We start from the raw sequence: 25189 nt of genomic DNA, 5'->3' as shown, positions 1-25189 counted from the left end.
CTGGCATATTGAGAACAACATTTAACTGCATCATCTTTTAATATTTTAAATAGCTCAGCTGGCTAAATTTGAAAAAAGCTTAGCCTAGTGCCCGGCACATTTGAAGGACCTAGTGAACCAGTGCTGCCTTCCCCTCACTTCTAGGGATTACAGAGAGAAAAACAAAGGTTGTTCCTCCAAACCTCATGTCCTGTGAAGACATGAATCTTATACTGAAATTAACGCAATTCCTCTCATAGTGTCTGTAAGTTTTGCTGCAAATGACAGCCAGTAAGAAGTCAAATTGAGATATGATCCCAGATCTCCAGATTCCAAAGTAGGCCATGTATTCTGTTCCCTTCTACCATGTCCCCTGCAGGGCTTCTGGGAGGTGTGTCTTCATGCTTCTGAGGCAGATAATGAGATGGCTTGTATTCCTCTATGAACTGTGTTTTACATACCAACCTTAAACTATTGTCACTGCCACCCTCTCCTCCTTCCAGTGTTCCTCTTTCTTCCAAAGCTCCAGGTCACTCTTAGAGCTAGCCTTGTGCCCAAGCCTTTTCCTTTGTCCAAGCTCTGCTCAAAAGCACTGTTTGTAGCTGGTGGGAAGCAGAAGGACCAGATATACCCCAGGAACGTGTTCTCCAGAAGTGCCACCTTTTCAACAATGTTAAAAGCAGTATGCTTATATGGGGTGTTTAACACCATAATTAAGAGCTGTTAGTGAAAGCAGTATGAAAGCAAGACTGTGACATGAGTGAAAAAAGAAAGTGTTAGTCACTCAGTCCTGTCTGGACTGTGACCCAGTGGACTGTAACTTACCAGGCTCCTCTGTCCAGATTCTCCAGGCAAGAATACTGGAGTGGGTTGCCATTTTCCCTTCTCCAAGGGATCTTCCTGACCCAGGGGTAGAACCTGGGTCTCCTGCATTGCAGGCAGATTCTTTACCATCTGAGCCACCAGTACATGAGTGAGAAAGGTATTAAAAGTAGTGCCACATCTTTTCCCTTCCCCCAGCCCCTTTAAGATAGCTGGAAGATAAACCAACTTGATACCAACATGCTGATGATGGTGACCGTTCTGCCTTTGACCTCTTGTTGTCCTACCAGCTAGAAGAATTCAGTACAGGAGAGAAAGGAGGAGGTGCTGGCAGAGCTCTGCGCTTACACTCCTGTGTGGCAGCATCTCTGCTGAAGAGCAGCATCTTCTGTGTTCTGTGTAGTTAGTCCTTGGCTACTGCCTACAGGATGCTTACACCTTGATTTCTCCTATTTGATCTCAGCTCCAGGACTGTTATCTCAATCTGTCCATCTAAAGAACTAATCTTTATTTTTAGGGAAAAGTATTAATATATCAAGAGTAATTTTTAAAACTAGGAGACATGAGACTAACCAAGCAAAAACTCTGTGGTTTCTTTTGAGTATCAGATTTTGATGTTTTATCTAAGATAAAACAGAGTACTGAGGCCAAATTCTTTTTTGGAAGGTCCTTCTTAAAAATTCTATTTTCTGTGTAACATTTAAAGGCTAAATTTAGAATTTAGTGTTTACTTAATGAATCCCTACAGAACAGTTATACTTGAGAGAAAAGAAAATTGATAAAGGGAATTTTTTTGCTGTACTATTTCTTCTTCACCTGCAGAGCTGTACACTCAAAGTAAGGAAGTTCTAAGGTATCTTTAGATTCTAAGGTATCTAATTTAAAAATATAATTAGTTCAAAGACATTTCAGAGAAGAACATTAGTGAACACAGTCATTTGTGTTGTAAATTTAAAAGACTTTTTAAAGTTATTTTTAAACACTTTTGTACATTTTGGAGCTGTCATAAGAAAAGTATTTTACATGGTCACCCTGTTTGCAAACATTGACCACTCACATAACTGAGACCAAGAATTTCATGATATAGTCTTCATCCTTTCTACAGGCAATGTACACTTAGTTTTCATCTTCTATTTCATTTTTGAATGAAGGTTTCACCCTAACAAATTGATTTCATAAGCTTCCAGTGGTCTGACTTACAGTTTGAAAAGGGGATGAGAAATAGTGCCTCTATGTTATTACAATTGAATGAATTACTTTAAGGAATATTCTATTTGGGAACCACTATGGGACAATGAAAATAAAGACAGACATCTATTACACAGTGGAGGGGCTACCTTCATGGAGCTTACCATCTAGTAGGGGTTAACATAACATTGTGATCTGATGAGAAAAGCTGAAAGGAACATTAAAAATGTGTTCATGATGCTTTTTGTAAACATCTGTTACATGAGAAAGAAGTGCTGGAGGTTTAGTTGTAGTTAACAATTGTCATGGACATACCAGTTTCTTGATAGTGAAGGTCATCATGAAGAAAGATTTGTGACTATCTAGCTCCCAGTGTCTTTACTAAATATTGACAACTTTAGCACAAAAATAAATTAAAAGGAAAAAAAAAAAAGATCCCAAACTTTTAAGCCAATCCACCTTGTCTCTTTCTTTTCTTCTTTGCTCCCTCCTATCTTTCTCCCCTTGGTCACAGGACAATCTGGCTTGAATTATTCTGTTTCTTTTTTATTGTGATGAAATAAACATGACAGAATTTACCATGTTGGCCATGTTAAAGTGTATTCAGTACATTCTCAGTGTTGAGTAGCTGTCAGCACTATAGATTTCTTGAACTTTCATACTATCCTAGAAGGAAACTCCATACCAACTAGGCAGACACTCCTCTTTTCCCCTCTTCCTCACCCCTGGCAACTTCTACTCGGTTTTCTATAACAATGAATTTGCTTGCCCTTGATATTTCACATAAATGGATTCATACACTGGGTGGTTCTTCGTATCTGGCTTCTTTCATTTAGCATAATGTTTTCAAGGTTCATGCATGTTGTAGCATGTGTCAGTACTGCATTCCTTTAAATAATATTACATTGTAAGGGTACACCACATTTCTTTTTAATTCATTTGTTCATGGAGAACTGTTTCATTTTAAGGGGGATTTATTCAGAAAACACTTGTAAGTGATTGGACATGCCTTTAAAGGTTTGGTTACATGTGTATAAGGTGGCACCTAAAGGCTTTCAAAGAAATATGATGCCTATTTATAGAAGCTTGAGTATGATAAAAAGTACTGTATATCCAGAAGCTTAGGAAATAGCACTAGATAGCATATTCAAAAGCAGAGACATTACTTTGCCAACAAAGGTTCGTCTAGTCAAGGCTATGGTTTTTCCTGTGGTCATGTATGGATGTGAGAGTCGGACTGTGAAGAAGGCTGAGCGCCGAAGAATTGATGCTTTTGAACTGTGGTGTTGGAGAAGACTCTTGAGAGTCCCTTGGACTGCAAGGAGGTCCAACCAGTCCATTCTGAAGGAGATCAGCCCTGGGATTTCTTTGGAGGGAATGATGCTAAAGCTGAAACTCCAGTACTTTGGCCACCTCATGTGAAGAGTTGACTCATTGGAAAAAACTCTGATGCTGGGAGGGATTAGGAGCAGGAGGAGAAGGGGAGGACAGGATGAGATGGCTGGATGGCATCACTGACTCGATGGACGTGAGTCTGAGTGAACTCCGGGAGTTGGTGATGGACAGGGAGGCCTGGTGTGCTGCAATTCATGGGGTTGCAAAGAGTCGGACACGACTGAGCGACTGATCTGATCTGATCTGATCTGACCTATGGATTTAGGATTCGTCTACATATAGATGGAAAAGGAAACTATGAATGATCAATGAATGAAACTGTCCCCCCCACCCAAGGAGGGGATGTAAAGAAAATTAGGACACAGTCCAGCAGAACTCTTGGGAATCCGTGGGTAAAGAACCTCCATTACCCACCCCTAGAGATGATGATAAATAAAACCTAACTCAGGTAAACCCTCAGGCTCCTCATTTGCAAAGAAAATACCTTCTACTTTTTCACAAGGCTTGTTAGAAATTTAAATGAGTCAATATATGCAAAGCAGCTGGTACCTAACCCGTAGGCTGGACCTCAGTTTTGGTAGCTACAAACATTACTCTATATATTTGTGCTGTTGCTATTGTCTGTTTCTGCATCTTTGCTATTTCATTACCTTGTAACATCATACCCAGGACTACCTATCTTGAAATAAGCTTTCCTACCATCTTAAAAATCCGTCTATTTTTAAATTTTGCTGTTGTAGTTCCAAGACTTTACTAGCTTCTCCCATAATACCAGAGGAGGCTAAAGGAATCTAAATGAGGTGGAGAGATGCTGCAGGCACAGGCCAGACTTCCGTGTGCCTGACCCAGTTCTGCATGAACATGGGAGTGTGTTCTTAGCTCCATAGCTTGGACGAGGACTGTCCTAGCCTCAGATCATCAGAACATTAAAACTCTTCCTCTTTAGAAATCTTTGTTTAGACGTTGGCAAGGGAAAAGTTAGTTACTTCATTTCTCAAAGACACTTGATTTTTTCCCTTCCATTTTTGGTAAAGAATAATTGACAAAAATTCATGACCCAGCCTAAAGGATAATTATACTGTAGAAATTCACTTTAAAACTTTCATGTGGTTTGAGAGTCAGAAGTGAAAAAAATCATTGGATATAGTATTTTTTAAGCTTATTATGTTACCATATGTGGTATCTTAAGCTTGTTACTACTATAAGATCTTTGACTATCCTTGTTCTCTTTTGAAGAATTTCTTTGGATATTTTTTAAAACTTTTTTTTTGTATTGGGGTATATCCAATTAACAATGTTGTGATAGTTTCGAGTGAACAGGGTAGGGATTCAGCCATACATATACATGTGTCCATTCTCCCTCAAACTCCCCTCCTATCCAGGCTGCCACATAACATTCAGCAGAGTTCCATGTGCTGTATAGTAGGTCCTTGTTGGTTATCCATTTTAAATATAGCAGTGTGGACATGTATATGTTCTTTAAATATTTTTAAATAAACTCTCAAAATACTTGACCACACTTATCCATTCACTTTTAGTTCATTTGGTATGATTGTTTCTTCCTGCATCTTCTCAAAGAGCTATTAAGATATGAATAACTTTTGTATTTCATATTTTTTTGCCTTTCAGAATTTTCTTTATAGTTTTCTAAACTTTCACATCTTCCATCTTTCAAGGGGTAAAGGTTTTCAGTGTTTTCTCTTATTCAACAGTTTGATTAGTTTTGTTTTTCTGGATTGTCACACCTCTGGTGTATTTCTGTATATATTCCATATATGAGAATGTATTCTACATATGGGAAATATGACTTTCATTGAAACTAAAACTACAGAATGGCATTGCATTTTGTGAATATGTGCAAATTCTTTCATTCCTTGTTACTGGCTGATTTGTTGTAAACTGAGAGATGGAAATACAAAAAAAAAAATGTAACTCATATTCATCTATACAATTAGAAATGATGCTGGCGATGGACTCTGTCTCCTGAAGCCTGAGCCAGAGCAGTTTTCACTGGAAAATGGACAACTCATGATGTTCATGACCTAGTTCAAATTGGCTATTATCCAAATTTGGTGGTCAAAAACAGGACAGAGTCTATGGAAAGCTTCTATTGCCTGTTCTGTTACTAATTTAATACAAGAATTACTGGAATTTGTCTGTATTTTCTCATCTGTTTGGTAGGACATGCTATCTCTTATCTCATGATCAAGTTACAGGAACTAAAGTAATTTGAAAACATAAGACAATAATAGCATTTGTTTTATAATCCTATAAAAACCAATATTGACCAGTGAATATAGCACTCACTGGGACCCCCAAAGCTGAATTAAGAGCATGGAGAAGCCAGTGAAGAGACTTAAAGCTCAAGAAAAATTATAGGAAGAAAATGACAATTTTGTCCCTATAAGGACATAAGGCAATTAGAGGTGAGAAGTTTCTCACACTCAAAATTTAAAATGACAGAGGGAAGGTATTCCTAAATGTAATGGGTGGATACTTTAAATGTCAGTAAGTTTTCTATGAACACCTCATGTGGAGAGTAATGGAGAACAGCTTAATGTGGGAGGAGATTTTTTTTAAACAAACATTGACATTTTAAAGACCTAAACCTCTTAAATGGAATGACTGTTCAAATGCAAAATTAGACAAACAGAGGCATTTGGAGATTATATTTGAGTAGTATCTTGAGAGTCAGATAATGAATGACTCAGATCATCCAAGTGGTCTGGGCTGATTCATATGTTTTAGAAGATGACATCAAATCTCTGATTTTGTCAGTGTTTTTCCCTTTGATCCACCTGGAGCATGCATGCATGCTCAGTCACTTCAGTCACGTTCAACTCTTTGCAACCCCAAGGACTGTAGCCTGCCAGGATACTCTGTCCACCGGGATTCTCCAGGCAAAAATACTGGAGTGGGTTGCCGTGCCCTCCTCCAGGGGATTTTCCCAGCCCAGGGATCGTCTCCTGCACTGCATGTGGATTCTTTACCCACTGAGCCCCCTGGGACGCCCAATCCATCTGGTAGTGGTAGTCGCTCAGTTGTCTCTGACTCTTTTCAACCCCACGGACGGTAGCCTGCCAGGTTCTTCTGTCCATGGGATCCTCCAAGGAAGAATACTGGAGTGGGTAGCCATTTTCTTCTCCAGATCCACCCGGTAGTACCAAACAAATTCTGAACATCAGTGACTTTTCCAGATATAATTTGTGAAGAAAAATTTCCAAACCACCAGTAACAAGTCTAAGGCTTTGAATATATAGGCAATGGTATATCTGAATAAGACTCACTAACATGAGGAACCGGTTTCCCCAATGGCTCAGTGGTAAAGAATCCACTTGCAATGCAGGAGATGCAGGTTTGAACCCTGGGTCTGGAAGATTCCCTGGAGGAGGAAATGGCAGCCGACTCCTGTATTCTTGCCAGGGAAGTCTTATGGAGAGAGGTGTCTGACCGGCTACAGTCCATGGGATCAAAGAGTTGGACACAACTGAGAACTCACACGACATGAGAAATGCAAGCCACACGTGTAACCACAGGACATGTAGGAGATGGGAATCCCAGACAGAACCTTGATAGGACAAGGATGGAACATACAAGATTGGGCTTGGTTTACCTAGGATGGAAGAAAGGAGCCTTCTTATTCCAGTAGCACCTGAGTGATGCTTCTTAGAAGACATCTTAAATCAACAAATATTATCTGGTTCCTGTGTTTGGTGCAGAGGATATAGAGAGCATATCCTTGGCCTCTGGCCTAGAAAGTCTTACAGTCTATGTGGGAAACTGACATAGGAATTAATAGGTGGAGTAATTTGTTGTATTATACTGTATCATTGTTGGTTAGTTGCTAAGTCGATACATATAGGAGCAAAATTTGAGGGGAGCACAGGACAGTCGTTTTCTGGCTACACTAAGATTAGGAAGCCCTCAACAGAGGAGGTGGAAGTTGATGGGGCCTTGGAAGCATGTATGGAAGTTCTAAATATCAACAAGATAGGAAAAACATTTCAGCCAGTGGTAAGGACCAAACAAGGAGAAAAGAGATGTTGGAGTACAGATGTTGTGGTATGTTCAGAGAATCCAATAAAGCCACCAAATTGAGAAAGTAGAAAAGGATGAATTGGGTATATGAATACAAAGATGTCAGACCAATGTGGCTCTCTCATGTGGTTTACATGATTTCTGTCTTGGAACTATCCTGTTCTCAAGAATACATCTAATCTGGAAATTACTGTCCTAAATCTGTGATTGGGTTTCTTGGCATAGTGCCTATTTGAAGAATGAATAACAATAGTCTAAGAAAAGCTTGCCAACTTTTCTGTACCTGGTCCTGATCTCCTTTCTATTTATTTATATTCTTTAAAAAAAATAATTTTGTTATTTACTTAGTTTTGCTTCATTGCTGTGTGGGCTTTTCTCTAGTTGCAGCAAGCCAGGCCTACTCTCCAAATGCAATTTACAGGCTTCTCATTGCAGTGGCCTCTCTTGTTGGGGAGTATGGGCTCTAGGTGAGGGCTTTAGTAGTTGAGATTCCAGGGCTCTAGAGCACAGGCTCAATAGTTGTGGCAAATGGGCTTAGTGGCACCGCAGCATGAAGGATCTTCCCGAATCAGCGATTGAACCCACATCTCCTACATTAGCAGGTGGAGTCTTTACTGCTTGAGCTACCAGGGAAGCCTCACTTTTATATTCTTACATTGCTTATAGTGCTAAGAGCTTACAGTGCCATGTCCTTGATAAACTCTGTTGAAAAATATGATAATGAATCATACACATATGCACACACATGCATACACATGAAGAAACTTTCATGTCTTTTTGAACATTCAGATTTAACTAATGTGCTGCAACTTTAAAAATAGTTCCCTTGAATGTTGCTAGGAACATTCGAAAATAGACTTTCTGACCTTTTGTTGTTTTCCCACAGGATTGAAAAAACGTACAAGGAAGGCCTTTGGAATACGGAAGAAAGAAAAGGACACTGATTCTACGTATGTACTTGAGGAGAACAGCACTGCTCAGCATCAGCTGATAGTGCCCATGTGGGAATGTGTATCTGGTTTGGGCTGCTGTATAGAAGAATAATGAGCCCGTTAAACCTCTTATTTGGCTAGAATCCCTGCAAGAAAGAAAATGGGAAAATCAATAGTTGTTTAGAAACAATTAAAAAGGAAAAGGGTTATCTTGATCTCACACCTTTAGCTTTTCCTTCTATACATGTTTGTCCTGCATAAATGTTATCACAAGATGTGGAGCATTACCTTGTGGCCTTGTCCTCTGATAATTTTTAATTCATGCAAATTGAAGTATCTTTCATATAATAAAACAGCTAACATTTAACATGACTACACTGGTAACTAGTACTTAGTAAATGCTCAGTGAATGGCAGCAGCCACTACTATTACTAGTACAAATTAATATGTGGTAAGTTCCTTTTGAGCAACTAAAAATGGAATTTCCTGGGAAATTCAAGGGTGGAAAAGCTCATATTTAAAGAGATGTTCAATGAAGTTTCAAAGTGGGAGGACCCTTGAGTTTGATCTTCAAGAAGATGAGGACATGCATTTCATGCAAAGGGAGCAACAGCCAAAGCAGAGATGTAGAAAATCCAAGGAGGTCTTCAGGACAAGCCAAACAGGGCAGTCTGTCTGCCTGTCGACTGCTGGTAAATGTGATGCTGGGAGGTGAGGCTGAAAAGATCAGGGCTGGATAGGAAGGGCTTTAAGTGCCAGGCTGAGGTGTCTGGGCTTTCTTCCTTAGACAGTGCACAACCTTGAAGTCTTGAGGCTTTTAAACCAGAGACTGTAACCGATTGAGGGGTAAAAAGCTATGTTTTGTCCAAATATCAGATGTTAAGTCTCCTGATCTTACCTTTTCTTTGTGCTTTCTCTTTTGGTAAATAGTTATCTCATGGAAACTACATTTGCTCTATCTAGTCTTGCCAATGTTTTTAAATGATTAAATTAGAAAAATTTCTGAGCCTTATACAACTTCCGTTATTTCTTAAGAAATTGACATTTTTGAAAAGTTAATCAGAATAGGAGATGGTTCATTCAGCAGAGTCAGGAGACCTGGGCCCTGGCTTCAGCTTTGCCAACAGTTCCACGGCCTTAGAATACACTTTCCTCTAATGGGCCTGCGTTGACGTTAGAGTCTAATTTCCCTGAAAGGCCAGACTCTGTCGCAGTCCGTCTGTCAGCAATATCGTGTCACCTACAATGTGCCACATGCTATGTGGGATACTATTAGACGTATCTCAGGAGAATGTTGTTAGCAGAAACCAAATCCAGTTTTCTTTGAAGATAGTGTCTGTAGCTGGTGTGTGAAGAAAACTAAAAAGGATAAAAAGTCCCTGAAAAGGGAAAAGAGGTCAGACAACCTCCCCGGGGCAGGCTGAGCTATTTGCCTTTGGCGAAAGCACCGCTCTTCCATCATCACTTCTAAAATCATGAAAATGAGAAAGTTACTCCTCACGGCTTTGGGTAGATGGCCGACATCTCTCTGAAGTACTCTAATGAGACATTTGCTTGTAAAATCCCAAGTATCTCTTTCACTTCTTATAATCTGAGTGCCCCAGTTTACTTAGGTGTAGCAAATTAGCTATAAACTGGTTCCATCAGCGGTGATGGTCAAAAGACAAGCCATTTAGTGTAAGCCTCTGCCTTTCAGGAACCCCCTGATCTCTGATTGGGTCACGTATCATTCTTGCAGAAGGCTGGGGAAATATTCTGGCAATGTGCTATCCCTTCAAATTTAGGTAATGCTTATGATAGTCTGCCATCACTGAACCTTGCTGATTCAAACTGTTTTCAGGGCTGTTGCAACTCCATGAGGGTTGCCAAGCAACCTGCTATGGTAGCTGCCAGCTCCAAATTCAGCTGATTGGGTGCCCTTAGATAGAGTGGGGTTAGAACCAGAGCTTCCTGATTTGATCATCATTACAGTGGCTGATAGAAAGAGGAAAAGAGAGAGCCTGTGCTAAATGGCAGGCTCTGTGCAAGGTATTTTGTAATGCACTGATATCCTTTTTAATCCTCACAGTAATTCAATAAGGTTAGAAGTAATATCTCAATTTTAGAGATGAGAAATCAATGCCAAAATGAATTAATTGCTGAAGGCTTCCCAGAAAATAAGACACGGAGCCAGTTTTCTAGTCCAGAATCAAGTGCCTGTTCTTTTATCACCCAGGAGGGGAAAAAAAAAAAAACAGAATAGATGGATAAAATTATAATCAAGGCCAATAGCGGGGTAAAAGAAAAGGGAGTAGTGGCAAGAGGTAACTGTCATTTTTAAAAACAGAGGCAAAAGGTGCCTGGTAGATGATCAGTTTTAAAATGCAAGTCAGTAAATATAGTGGGTCTGCTGTATTTATTTAAACACATAAAACTTAATAAAAGGGGGTTAGGAAATAAATTGAGGACATGTCCAATTGTCTGAGGCTACTAAAATCTCTACTCCTCATCCTGGGTCAGCTTATATTGATATAATAACTCTAATCTAGATAACATTTTATGAGTATTTACAATGTTCTAGGCACCATTCCAGGCTCTTCATTTATGTTAACTCACTGAATCCTTTAATAGCCCTGTGAGGTATATACCGTTATCACAGCTATTACGTAACTGAGGAAACTGAAACACAAGGGGGTGAAGCTCTTGTTCAAAGTTATGCAGCTGGGAGATCTGAGCTGACTGAACCCTGCAGTCTGGTGCTACAGCTGGTGCCCTGCATCACCGTGCTTACTACCACCATACTGGGAAGAACCAGTCTCATTTCCATCAATGGATAAGACAAAGGATTCAAACAGACATCAACACTGCTGTGTACAATTACATTTATTCTGATGAAAATGTTTGAAATGCCATCCCTATAGTGGTAATATGCATGAAACCAAGTGGCCTCCCATTTTAGATCCCCTTGCATCTATCACCTGCCCCTAAAGACAGCCCCACGAGGATGAGTGCCGCTGGATCTGTCCTACGCAAAAGTTAACAAACTCTCCTCTCTCCTGATCCCTTTAGCAGAGGCTGAAATCCTAGTAAGAAATGTCTGTTTGTTTTTTCAGTATATAAATCTGATAAGGAAAATTGGCTTTGATGAGTGTGAGTCGGTACTTTTCTCTGTGCTTTCTTGCCACCTGGGTTTATTGTGGTCATAATAACCCACTGGATTTACTTGCTTGTCTTAAAAGCATATCTTCTTCATCATTTTATCTCCTGAGTTTAGCCTAGTGCCTGACCCATTATAAGTCACTCAATATTTGTTCAATGAATTATATATAACTCTTCCTATCCTTCTTTCTTAGATGAACTTTCTTTGAAGCAACTGTTCGGAATTCTCATAGCCAGCAAATGTCCAAACACCCTCAGACTTCTGTCAGCTCTCATGGTCTTTCAAAATCAGGGTCCTCTCTACTTCTAGCCCCTGTATCACTGATTCATTCTTGCATCCACAGGGAAATGACTATGAAAAATGATGCACTCCCATCAAATGTTTTGTAATCCAAGTAGAATGCTCTGCTAATTTTGAAGGGGGTGTTGGCAGGGAAAGGAATCAAACCTTGGAGCTAAGAAGATGTCCCAGCAAATAAAGAACATTTTACTTGATCCCACCTCCTAAGGAACAGTTCCAGCCACACCTGGTGGCTCAGCTGGTAAAGAATCTGCCTGCAATACGGAAGACATGGGTTCGATGTTCGATCCCTCAGTTGGGAAGATCCCCTGGAGAAGGGAGCAGCTACCCACTCTAGTATTCTGGCCTGGGGAATTCCATGAACTTTATAGTCCATGGGGTCGCAAAGATTGGACATGACTAAGGGACTTTTATTTTCACTCCACCCAAGCACTTACTAAGGTTTCCTTTCAAACAGTGCAGGTCCTCACCTGAGCATGATTCTGGTCTCCATGTTAATAAAATAATATTTAGAATTAATATTAAAACACTAATATTAGAATTAACATTAATTAAAATATTAATATTAGAATTAATATGAGGTTATAAAGTTACAATGACTACCCTTTTACTTCTCCCTTTCTTCTGTTCCTCCTCAATTTTCCAGAGTAACAGTAATACCCTTCCTCTATTGCTATAAAGTCTAATATGGCTGCAAGTGGGCAGTTTTGTGTTTGTTCCTAGGGCAGGGCCATCATGGAAGAGGAAAAAAACCTGTAACAAACATTTTTGAAGACTTAGTATGTGTTGGGAATCATTATAAGTTCTTTATATACTTATCATATTTAAACTGACTTAGAGAGGTTAAGTAATTTGTCCAAGATCAGAGAATTAGTAAATAATAGAGTCGGAACACCTAGATTCATCCTTCTCTAAAGACCTTATTCTTAAACACTGTAGCTTAGCATCACTGTGGATTAAATACCCTGGACTTTAGTCATCAAAGTGAACCATTTAGTAAAATTGCCCTTCATTTCCCGTTCTCATGTAATCAAAGGAGCAGTAAATATAGAAAGATGGAGGAAAATACAGATTCTCAAAGTGACTTGAAAAATACCATAGAAATTCCTTCTTATAAGAGGAAATTCAAGACCACTTATGGGGAGAAGATGAGAGAACAAATCAGTTGGCATTCCTGGTGGTAGTTTTAAATGGCAGCTGATTAAATGGGACAGCTCTTACTGAATTCTCTCAAAAGTGGGCAAGACACTGCGCCAACAACTTGTGCCTTTTGGATTTCAATTTTCAATGAATCTCTCCCTCCCACATACATGTACACACACCCCACACTGAAATATCATTCAACCAATTTGTTTTGAGTAGCTTTCATTATCCAGGTTTATTGGGGTGGGAACTGGCGAGAGGTGGTTAATGACTCTTATTGTTGTACTTGAGTCTGTGTAGCAAGAATGATTCATTTTCCTAATAGCTACTAATTTCTTTTTGTTACAGAGGTTCACCAGATAGAGATGGAATTGTAAGTATTTAAATGACCATTTTTAGTAGGTTTGCATTTCAACCTATGCTAGTTTAAATTTCTTAAAGCCCCGTTTCTTTTTTTTTTCCTGCCGGGGGGAAAAATGAGCTTAAATGACTTTTCAGACCTCTCACTGTTGTAATTTTTTGTAGTAATTGCACGGGACATAAATACAGTCTTGGTCAAGTTAAACTTATTTATTGCATTCACCTAAAACCTTGCCCCAGAGCAGGCAAGGCAACCAGTCATCAATATGATGGGTCAAAAGTCAGACAGTTCCTGCAGGGGCTGCTACCATCAACTGTTATTTCATTTCCAATTTAATGATATAAGAGCTCATTATATGAGAATGCTTTTCTCCAACAGAGGCCACAAAGTCATAATGGAGCTGAGATCCAATAAAATTGAAAGAAGCCTTTCCCTTTTTGCAGTTGAGCTGCAGATACATTTTCTGTATTAAATTCATAAGTAGGGAATGGTCTTGAAACCACTTATGCCTGAATTTACAGCCTGGAGGAAGAAAATGTGTTCACCGGTTTAAGAGTTAACAGGAACTCTGATTCCTCACTGGTCACCAGATTTCTTGCCTTTTTAGAGAAGTCGGTGGTGCATGAGCTTGGGTTTATCCAAGTTGTCCTGATGACAGGCTGCACCAGCTTCTAAAATGACTTCCTTCAAAGCTGAATCAGATGCCTATTCAGAAGGTTCAAAAGAACAGCTGTTATTGAAGGAGGAAAAAAAAAGGGGACTCACATTAGGCTCATTGGGCTGGAGTGGGAACTAAAATAAACCTGATAGATAATTTTTTTTTAAATCACCCTTTATAATATTAGACCTAAATTGGGGTGTTAATTGCAGCTATGGTAGGAGTTTTTCTCCCACATTTAACTCAAGGTTCTTAGCTTTGGGGTGCCTTTTGCATTCATGTAGTTCTCTCCATGAAATGTTAAGGAAGTAGACTGAAATTTATCAGACATTGGGTAACACTATAATCAAGGCTCTATTCAGCAGGGGAAAAAAAAGACCCAGAAGACTCAGCTTCTCCTCACCTCTTGCTTCTGGCTCAGAGCCTTCTCGTTAACTCTGTCTCAGGTACTCTGCTTCTGTGTCTTCTCTTTGCTTCTGTCTCAGTCCCCTCCCTGAGTTTTCTTGTCCCCTTCATTCTCACCCTTGCAAGGCTCTGTTAGCTAGTCTCTGCTTTCCCTCCATGCTGCTCCCAGGCTGGTTTGCTGTCTCTTGCTTCTCTCCCTCTGGCACCCTCAGTCTTGTCCTTTTTTTTCTTTCTCTAAAGCTCCTCCCATGCCTCCGGTCATCGTCTCTGAAGCCCCCCTGCTGTCTCAGGTCTCTGCTCTTCTAGGGACCCCCTGTTTGCATCTTGAGGGGAACATGCACCTGTTACCTGGCACAGCACTGGTGTGCAACCGGTGACTCAGTATGTGCTGTGCCCATGAGCCCCGCTGCGATTCTGCAGACTCACCCATCCTAAGGCAGGGCTTCAGCCCTGAGTTCCCCAATCCCTCTGTCATTGCCACCATGCCCAGTCACATCGAGTTATTTACCAGCAGACGTGCCCTCTGTTCCTTAATTGGAATTGCCACGAATGTATCACTGGTCATGATTTTAGAAAAGAGGAGTTATTTAATTTTGATTTCTCAGGAAATAATACAAACCTGTTTGGAAAATAGGCTGCCTTCAAAATAAATTCATGCTCTCAGAAACAGGGTGTACAGCTTCCTAGGTAATTGGACATTGTTAGCCAGTTGCATCAGAGAAGGCAATGGCACCCCACTCCAGTACTCTTGCCTGGAAAATCCCATGGATGGAGGAGCCTGGTAGGCTGCAGTCCATGAGGTCGCTAGGAGTCAGACACAACTGAGCGACTTCACTTTCACTTTTCACTTTCATGCATTGGAGAAGGAAATGGCAACCCACTCCACTATTCTTGCCTGGAGAATCCCAGGGACAGAGGAGCCTAGTGGGCTGCAGTCTATGGGGTCGCACAGAGTCGGACACAACTGAAGCGACTTAGCAGCAGCAGCAGCAGAAGCCAGCTGCATATTTTACCACTTGGAAATGTGCCTCCAGTTTTCCCCACGTACTATGGGCACCAAATTTTGAGAACGCCTTCTCAGACTAGTTGCTACAGAAGTCCAAAATTTCTGTTTGCATTTAGACCCTGGAAATCTCAACCTTATTTTCTTTCAAACTCAGACTGATTTCTTTAAGACCTTATGTCAGTGGAGCCAGTCCACTTTTACGTGGCTAAGTAAGCTTTAAAGTGATTTCTTTCTGAATATCTGAAGTTGAAATTTATGGTTTCACTAACGTGGTTCTACAAACTATAGGTGTTGGTGTACCCACTTCATGCTTATAAATGACTTTGTCAACACAGGAGTTACACAACAGGTTTAACTGTTTAAATTCAGTTTCTGCAAATCCAGTGAAGCCCATCTTTGGTGACAAGGCTTTTGAGGTTTTGTCTACAGAGGCTCTGTGGCTGGGCTGCATGTAGCGAGATGGGCTTGCCCTGCTCTCCACTGGTCGAATATGCCCACTCCTGGCCAAGCTGTCTGTCTCGAAGTTTGAGACTTTAGGCATCTGTGTGGCAATGCAGTCTAACCCAGAGACAAACTCTGACTTGTGCAGGACACACTCTGAGTTTTTCCTAAGCAGTTCAGATTTCCATCCACACCTAGACCAGGGGACTGGATGTCACGTTCATTGCTATGGGGAGATCTCAGCTTATCCTGAACACGTGTGCAGGAAAGGGTCCAGATTTGGAGCTGGCAGCTGTGTGTGCTCTGTCTTGATGTCTCCCCAGAAGGCTATGATCCAGGGAAATATACAGTGGAGCTAGCCTTTTCAGACTGCCATTAGAAATCCAACTATCTTTATTCAGTCTCTGGTGTGGCCCAGTGTTTGGTCTCTACCTATAAATTAAGTGCTGGCTGAATAAGGACTGGATTCACATCACCCCTGGTGCCGGGGACACCTCTTTCCCCTTCTCCCTTCTTCTCCTGGCCTAGCCACACTGGCCTGCTGAATAGAGCCTCATTATGGGCCCCAAAGTCCACTCTTTTCTTCGAGAACCCTGCCAAGATTGGTAGGCCCTCCAATTTGGCCTAGATGTTGTTTCCTCTATGGTATGTTTGCTGACTCCATGTGATTCTTTATATGTGTCTTGAAGAACAAACAGATCCTTTAACAACTTTTTTCTACATGAAAACAATCAATTCCAGCAGCCCAGCCCACATGAACCACCCTACAATAACAAAGCAGAGTGCGCGCGTGAAGGAGGAAAAAAAGTTTCGGTAAGGAAACAGATTTTAGTTTAAAATTTCCAAGGGGTTGTAGAAACAGTGAGTAAAATCCCAGTTTGAAGTTTGAAAACACAAAAGCATTTAAGACTCTTTCTTAGATAGTATTCCCCAATACTGGGGCCAATTTTTAAATCAACTCTATAGATTGTATATGTTGATGTCTGAATATACTTTTAAAAAGTGATCAGGCATAAGAGACATGCCTATGTCTTAGAAAAAGGACAGCAATTCAGATTTTTAAAAGAATCTGCTATCTTTAAGAAAACTTTGGCTATAATATAAACAACATTATACATATTGAGTAGTCATTTGTTAGGGTAAGCACTATCTAAGTAACATTAGGAATTTGGCAGGACCTGGGCCTGTGGGACCTCAGGTACTTCACAGTGGACTTGGGGTGCTGATCCTGGTGGCCCAGACTATACAACAATGATAGCTGGGTTGTTCAAAATGGTGGCCACATGTGGCTATTTAAAATTCAGTTCCTCACTTAATGGCCATCAACAGATGAATGGATAAATACATAGTGCATATATACAATGAAATATTAATCATAAAAAATGATAAAATAGTGCCATTTGCATCAACATAGATAGGTCTAGAGAATATCATGCTGAGGGAAGTAAGGCAGACAGAGATGAACATCATATTATATGATATCATTTATATGTGAAATCTAAAACAACAAAAAAAGATACAAATGAACCCATTTATAAAACAAAAATAGACCCACAGGCATAGAAAACAAGCATGTTTATCAAGGAAAAACCCAAGGGAGGAAGGTATAAATTGGGAATTTGAGATTAATAGATATACACTACTATATGTAAAATAGATAAACAACAAGGACCTGCTTTATAGCACTGCTGCTAAGTCGCTTCAGCCGTGTCCGACTCTGTGCGACCCCATAGACCGCAGCCCACCAGGCTCCCCCGTCCCTGGGATTCTCCAGCCAAGAACACTGGAGTGGATTGCCATTTCCTTCTCCAATGCATGAAAGTGAAAAGTGAAAGTGAAGTCGTTTAGTTGTGTCCGACTCTAGCGACCCCATGGACTGCAGCCCACCAGGCTCCTCCGTCCATGGGATTTTCTAGGCAAAAGTACTGGAGTGGGGTGCATTGCCTTCTCCGACTTGATAGTACAGGGAACTATATTCAATATCTTGTAATAACCTATAATGGGAAAGAATGAGTGTATATATATACACGTGTGTGTGTGTATATATATATAATTGAACCACTTTGCTGTATACCAGAAACATTATAAAGCAACTATACTTCAGTTAAATAAATACCTATTTTTTTTAATTTTTAAAAATAAAATAAAATTCAATTCTTCAGTGACATTTGCCACATTTTAAGCACTCCATAGCTACTTGTGGCTAGTTGCCACCATACCGGACAACACACATACAGAACATTTACTTCTTCACAGATAGTTCTATTGGATAGTGCTATTCAATAGGGTTCAGAGAAGGCAATGGCACCCCACTCCAGTACTCTTGCCTGGAAAATCTCATGGACAGAGGAGCCTGGTAGGCTGCAGTCCATGGGGTCGATAAGAGTCGGACACGACTGAGCGACTTCACTTTCACTTTTCACTTTCATGCATTGGAGAAGGAAATGGCAACCCACTCCAGTGTTCTTGCCTGGAGAATCCCAGGGACAGGGGAGCCTGCTGGGCTGCCGTCTATGGGGTCGCACAGAGTCGGACACAACTGAAGCGACTTAGCAGCATAGGGTTATTTACAAAGTGAGACAAGTCTATCTCAATGGCAAAAAGATAATATTTAGGCAGTATTTCACATGTCTTTAATACTTCTCACCAAAGAGCACAATGTGGCCATGATCTGACCTTGGAAAAGAGGAGCATCCACAGTTAAAATTAAGAACTTTGATGAATGTATAATTGAATGCAATTTTACTACACTTATTGATCTAACCAATCATATTATCTGAGAGGAGATAATAAGCTTGACCAAAGTAAAATACCTATTAAAACATGATCGATATTGCTATCAGCCTTGATTATCTTTAAATAACAGTCATATATTCAAGTTTTAGAAGTGATTCATGTAAATTGTGGATTTTAGAAAATATAGAAAAGAATTTTAAAAATACATACCTTTTACTTCAAGAGAAAAATCACTCTTTATATTGAATATGTTGGTGAATAGCCAATATTGCTCTAAATATTAAGCCTAATTTTTACATATTTCCCCACTTAAATTACATTCTTCCATGGTTTTACTCTGTTTCCCAATTGAAAATCAATAGAGCCATTACCTCCATATCACCACTATGAGCTGCTTAAATTGTTAAACTGGGAGAATTGCTTCTTTAGAGTTTTACCAGAAGAATTTCAACCAGGTTCTACATTAGCTCTAACTTGATAATTTCCACTTGCAAAACCAAATATATTTGTAAGAATTCACTAGTGTGAATGATGCTAAATTATTAATTTCTCTAAGAGAACTGTGTGTATATGTGTGTGTGTGTGTGTTTAATATCGACCCAAAAGAATGTACTATTATGGTTTGTTGTTTGTGTGTAGTATTTATGTTTAAAGTGTTATTATTTTAAAAGAAATTTCTTTTTATAGGCTTTGCTTTCTCTTTATCACAATCTTCCATTGGTTTCCATGGAAACTGAGAAACTTTCCCTCAGCCCAGATCTAGAAAATTCAAAAAATTGAGGAACTTTGTATTTCTAATATTGTCAGTAAAGAAATACACACACTCATTTTGTCTTTATTTAGCTGAACCTATCAACTATCCTGGTCTTGAAAGGCTTTGGTTACAGAGATGAGATTATCATGGAAGCAAACGTGTAGAACTTCAAAAATTTTGAACTCAATAATTTATCTAATCTCTGGTTTTTAGATAGCAATTCTTTGTAATAAAGAATTAAGGACTAAAAGATCTATTAATAGTACTATACTGATCACAGAATTCATAAGTTTAGTTTTTTGAGATCAGCTTAGTTCATTTGATTTCACATTACCCTAAATTACATTTGTATTTTGAATATATTATATATGCCTTATAAGGCAGAGAAGGCAATGGCACCCCACTCCAGTACTCTTGCCTGGAAAATCCCATGGACAGAGGAGCCTGGTAGGCTGCAGTCCATGGGGTCGCTAAGAGTCGGACAAGACTGAAACAACTTAGCAGCAGCAGCAGCTTTATAAGGAGGATTTGGAGAGTTTTGCAAGGAAGACATATGCAAACATTGTTAAAGTAGAAATTTTAAAAGAAAACAAGTATGACAAAAAGGAAGTAAGAACCATGCCATTCACCACGAGAGAGATTTTTTTATTATGAGATGGCATGTCCTCAAAAGTAGCTTCATAGCTTATATAGGTGCAAAGTTGATATGGCAAGTTTTTAAAACAACCTTCGTTCAAATAGCAAAGAATATCACTGAAGCACTAATGCAATGAAGGCAATTCTATGAGAAGCTTAAAATGATGTAGTCTGATTAATCATATAATCTTTGTCAGGAGCAAGACAAAGAAGAGGGATATGGGGCATGGGCCCTTTGTCCCAGTGTGTTGGTTGGTGGAGGCAGGACAGAATTTGTGCATTTGTAAGTTCTAGTGCGGTGTTGGTATATGGGAAGAGACAGGAAAATAATGGACACATTATCTATTCCTCACACACTATTTCCCCTCACTCAACTACTGCTAATCCTTAGAGCACCCAATCAACATGCAGTATCAATCAATGATGATGTTATTAGGTTACCTCTGATTTGGTTTTTTAGTGATCCTGAATGCATAGATGAAAAGGTTTCTTCTCCTACCTACTTGTCAAATGGTGTCAGCTGTTAACATTGTAGCTCAACCAGCCTTCATTTGTGATTGCAAAATTAGGTGTCCTGTCGTCAAGCCTCATTCATCAGCATCCGATGTGTGTTGTTGTGAGATCCACGAGTGCTCAGTGACATATCGTTGCTCTATGTGCTAACAACAGGAATGTTATTAAATGGACTCTCCATTACCAACCTCATCTGTGTTTTTATCCTTTGCTCACGAGAAATAGAGAATCCTAGACATTTCGGTTTGAATGATACCACATCCTTGCTCAAGTTCTCGTGGCCATACATGTCATGGCAGTACCAGGGCCAAAAATAGAACTTTAAGATAATTCTGAGAGAATAATGCTGATGCCCAATCCTCTCATAATGATGTGTGCTCATGGAGGCCTAGGATGCATGGATGATAGAAATCCACAATTAATCCTCAAATTTTCTTTTAGTAATTTCATAAGAAAAGTCACTTGAAAAGAACATCAACACTATTTTTTAATACTTAGAGGCTGAGTTAACTAATTTGAATCTGATTCCCTTTATATTTTATCAAGGATGTTTAGGAAAACTTGAGTCAGTGTTAGAAAAGCTGGAAGAAGATGAATTAATGACTTGGATGAATATTCTCTGGATATGTTGGAAATAACCGTGTATGAGAATAACGTGGGTCAAAATATTTCCATTTAAATATGTACATATTGAATACATCTGGTTATATCCCCTGAGGTATAGAGGATTAAATAATACATAGGGGCTGCTGATTCTTTAGTAATTATATAACATTTGAGTAGCTACTTGTTAATATCCCTATGCATGTCCTACAGTCTTTTGTGAAGTAAGTGTGTAAGTTCTTTTATGCAGTGTCATGGCAACTCAAGTTACCATTCAGTTACACCAGTGTGGTTGCTTAATAGGCTGCTCTAATGTGTCTTTCCAGTGCTGGATTTTGATAGCTCTTGCTAAATGCAGATAAGACAAGTTTTCTTTGTTTATTTTTTATTAATTCAAATGTTTCTTTTCTAAATGTATTTTCAAATTTATTACAGAAGAAAAGCAATGGAGCACCAAATGGATTTTATGCAGAAATTGATTGGGAAAGATATGTGAGTATCAGATTGTTTTTATAAATATTTCAGTGTGAAAAAGAGTCGAGGCATGCTTATATTTAAAATAGAACATAGAAATAAGGGAAACATCTCATTAGGAGGTGCTGGCACAGGTAGCCTGCTATAGAGGCTAAGAGCACTAGAGTCTATTAGACCTGAGTTTGAGATCTGGCCCCTCCATGGAACAGCTATGTGTGGCTTTGGTTATTTGCTGGCCACCATAAATGAAGTCAGTAGTTACTTTATAGCATTATTGAGAGGATTCAATGAGCTAACTATTTGCAGAATATTTCAGTAGCCTCCCTAGCCTGGCATACATGTTCAAAAAACACTTTTAAAAATATTAACTCCAGATATTCAATCCTAATTATATTGATAAGCAGCTTTGAGTATTGAGTCAAGTCAGTTCATGTCTAGGCCTTGATTTTGCAATGTCCTAGTCTGTTCAGGTGGCTATAACAAATATGCCAAAAACTGAATGGCTTATAAGCACAAACATTTATATCTAACAGCTTTGGAGCCTGGGAAGTCCAAGATCATGATTCCAGCAGATTCAGTGTCTGATTGAGTGCCCACTTCCTGGTTCATAGAAGGCACCTTCTAACTGTAACCTCACTGTGGTCTCTTTTATAAGGGCACTAATCCCAATCATGCAGTCTCCTCCCTTGTGACCTAATCACCCCCAAAGGCCTCACTTCCTAATACCATTACCTTGGGGTTTGGATTTCAACATATAAATTTGGGAGCAATACAAATATTCCTACCATAGCATATGATAATTATTCTAGTCTCATAGTACAGATTTTTCCCAAGTCAAATGGCAATCAGTTGTTTTTTCCCAAGGAGTGAGGGTGAATCCCAGTGGAGACCTAAACTCTCCTTGTGATTCCCCCAATAGCCAGTTAACCTCATCACGACACACTTCACCAGCCACAACAGGATGGACAAAATTGCTCTTATATTTCTAGTCATAGAAAACATACAGGCCATATTCACATCAAAAATCACTTTTATTGCATACCAAGTGCCTAAATTCATAATTCCTACAAAATGGCTTTATATTTACAACTTAGGTGACTATCTGACCTAACTTCCTCTTTCATAAAAATTAAACTTGATGTTAATGCATTTGCACATTTGTTAATAATAAGAATTTCATTTTTTTAAATACCACCATTCGTAATATGACATGCTACTAAATTCTTGCCACCTTTTTGTTGTTCAGTTGCTAAGTCATGTCCAACTCTTTGTGACCCTGTGGACTGCAGCATGCCAGGCTTCCCTTTGCTTCACTATCTCCCAGAGTTTGCTCAAACTCATGTCCATTGAGTCAGTGATACCACCCAACCATCTCATCCTCTGTCAACCCCTTCTCCTCCTGCCCTCAGTCTTTCCCAACATCAGGGTCTTTTCCAATGAGTCAGCTCTTCAAATCAGGTGGTCAAAGTATTGGAAGCTTCAACATCAGTCCTTCCAATTCAGGGTTGATTTCCTTTAGTATTGACTGGTTTATTCTTGCTGTCCAAAGGACTCTCAAGAGTGTTCTCCAGCACCACAGTTTGAAAGAATCATTTCTTCCGTGTTCAGCTTTTTTTATGGTCTAGCTCTCCCTTCCACACATGACTACTGGAAAAAACATAGCTTTGACTACACAGACCTTTGTCTGCAAAGTGATGTCTCTGCTTTTTAATACACTGTCTAGGTTTCTCATAGCTTTTCTTCCAAGGAGTGACCATCTTTTAATTTCATAGCTGCAGTAACCATCTGCTGTGATTTTGGAGCCCAAGAAAATAAAATCTGCCACTGTTTTTTACCACCTTAGAAGGTGAATACTACATTACCTGCATTTTATAGAAAGGAAAACTGAATCTTAAGAAAATTCAATTATTCATGCCAGCCATACACTCCAGAACATGTCATTCTGTCAACCTCATTACCTGGTCTTCCCTTATACCTGTTTCCCAATGTTGAGATCTTTTTTATATTTTCCGCAGTTCAATTCCATAGATCTATGATAGCCCCTATGTTACCCCATGGGCTTCCCTGGTAGCTCAGCTGGTAAAGAATCCACTTGCAATGCAGGAGACCCCAGTTCAATTCCTGGGTTGAGAAGAACCCCTGGAAAAGGTATAGGCTACACACTCCAGTACTCTTGGGCTTCCCTGTTGGCTCAGATGGTAAAGAATCCACCTACAAGGCGGGAAACTTGAGTTTGATCCCTGGGTGGGGAAGATCCCCTGGAGCGGGGCATGGCAACCCACTCCAGTATTCTTGCCTGGAGAATCCCCATCGACAGAGAAGCCTGGTAGGCTACAGTCCATGGGGTTGCAAAGAGTTGAACATGACTGAGCCACTAAGCACAGCACAGCATTTTACCCCACATCCAAATTGTTCATAAATAATATTATAAGGGAAGTTACTAAATATATTAAACAAGGGTAATTTTTTTCTCAAAATTAACACTTTTTCACCTAAAAGGAATTTTGTTGTATTTTGTAAGATTTTGTAGAATCTTTATTATAACAAAAATTTTGTTATATTTTATAGACATCTTTAATGTGCAGGAATGGGATACTCTAAGCAAACAAGAAGCATGATAATTAAAATACAAAATTATTATTGATTATTCATCAATATTTGATTATTGATGAATAATCAAGAAATACTTGATTATTCATCAAGTATTTCTGATGCTCCATCCAACCCTAAACCTTAGTGCTATCCTTAACAACTTGTGAGTGTTTAAAGGAAGCAGAATTTCCCTCAAATTTGCTTAGTCCTAAAAGTTATTCAGGTCATAGAGAATTGTGGCTATAATTATATTAATACACTAGACTCCACTTTCTTTAAGTAATAAGAAAGGTTTTATTCTTAATAGACTATATCACTGTGTTTTTGGCAGGGAAGACCTAGGGATGGATGTGGGCTTTAAGCAAAGCTCTAAATTTTAAGTAAGGTTTAACTGACTTCATATTTGAGGGAAGAGACTTTCAGACAAAAAGGAGGACTTTTATGAAGACCCAGAAGTGGGAAGAAGCTTGCAGTGATCAAATCTCATATGTCAACAGTGGGAAGAAGGCCGTGTGAGAATCAGACAGGGCCTTGTGGGCTATATAATGGGCTAGGTTATTATTCTAAGTGCAGTAAAAAGGCACGTACAGGTTTTTAGCAGGAAAATAAACTTAATAATCTTGCACTTAAAAAAAAAAAAAAAACTAACTTTGAGTACTGAAAGGACAAAAGGGAGATAATAAATGCTCAATAAATAGAGGCTTTTCCATGGCACTCATGCCCTTTTCTCTCTGTGGTCATGGCGTATATGTTGCTTCAGTGACTCCAAGATCTCTCTCTCCAGCTCTGTCCTCTTTCTTTCAGTCCTATAACCTCAACTTCAGGAGGCCACCTTTGAACTCTGCCCCCTCTTCCCCTCTCAAGCACAGAGTTTAGTCTCAAAACACCTGGGGTCAAGACCCAGGTCTGTCATTTGCTATATGTATTTCCTAGAGAAATGGCATCTGATTTGTCTTAGTTTCCTTCCTGGTGGCTGGGATGATTCTTTCCATGTCTGATTGCTATGAGGCTTCCCCGGTGGCTCAGATGGTAGAGAATCCACCTGCAGTGCAGGAGACCCAGGTTCAATCTCTG

At 39.5% G+C, this 25189-nt stretch overlaps 1 protein-coding gene across 16 annotated transcripts in view; it reads left to right on the top strand.

The window, feature by feature from the left end:
* The window catches only part of SGIP1 (SH3 domain GRB2 like endophilin interacting protein 1), a 232978-nt gene that overhangs the window by 87296 nt on the left and 120493 nt on the right, over window positions 1–25189 (top strand). For 6 of the 16 annotated variants that reach the window (XM_027536983.1, XM_027536980.1, XM_027536977.1 and 3 more), the window contains exons 2-5: window positions 8309–8372; window positions 13285–13309; window positions 14318–14401; window positions 21485–21541. In XM_027536983.1, the coding sequence (XP_027392784.1) occupies window positions 8309–8372; window positions 13285–13309; window positions 14318–14401; window positions 21485–21541 (230 nt within the window). Of the gene's footprint in view, window positions 1–8308; window positions 8373–13284; window positions 13310–14317; window positions 14402–16548; window positions 16621–21484; window positions 21542–25189 lie in introns of all 16 variants that reach the window. The other 10 variants (XM_027536987.1, XM_027536988.1, XM_027536993.1 and 7 more) reach the window with 3 other exon arrangements.

Source organism: Bos indicus x Bos taurus, chromosome 3, assembly GCF_003369695.1.
Source record: "Bos indicus x Bos taurus breed Angus x Brahman F1 hybrid chromosome 3, Bos_hybrid_MaternalHap_v2.0, whole genome shotgun sequence".
Classification (NCBI taxonomy): domain Eukaryota; kingdom Metazoa; phylum Chordata; class Mammalia; order Artiodactyla; family Bovidae; genus Bos; species Bos indicus x Bos taurus.
The sequence above is the reverse complement of the archived record's forward strand: the minus strand, read 5'-3'. Positions and strand labels throughout refer to the sequence as shown.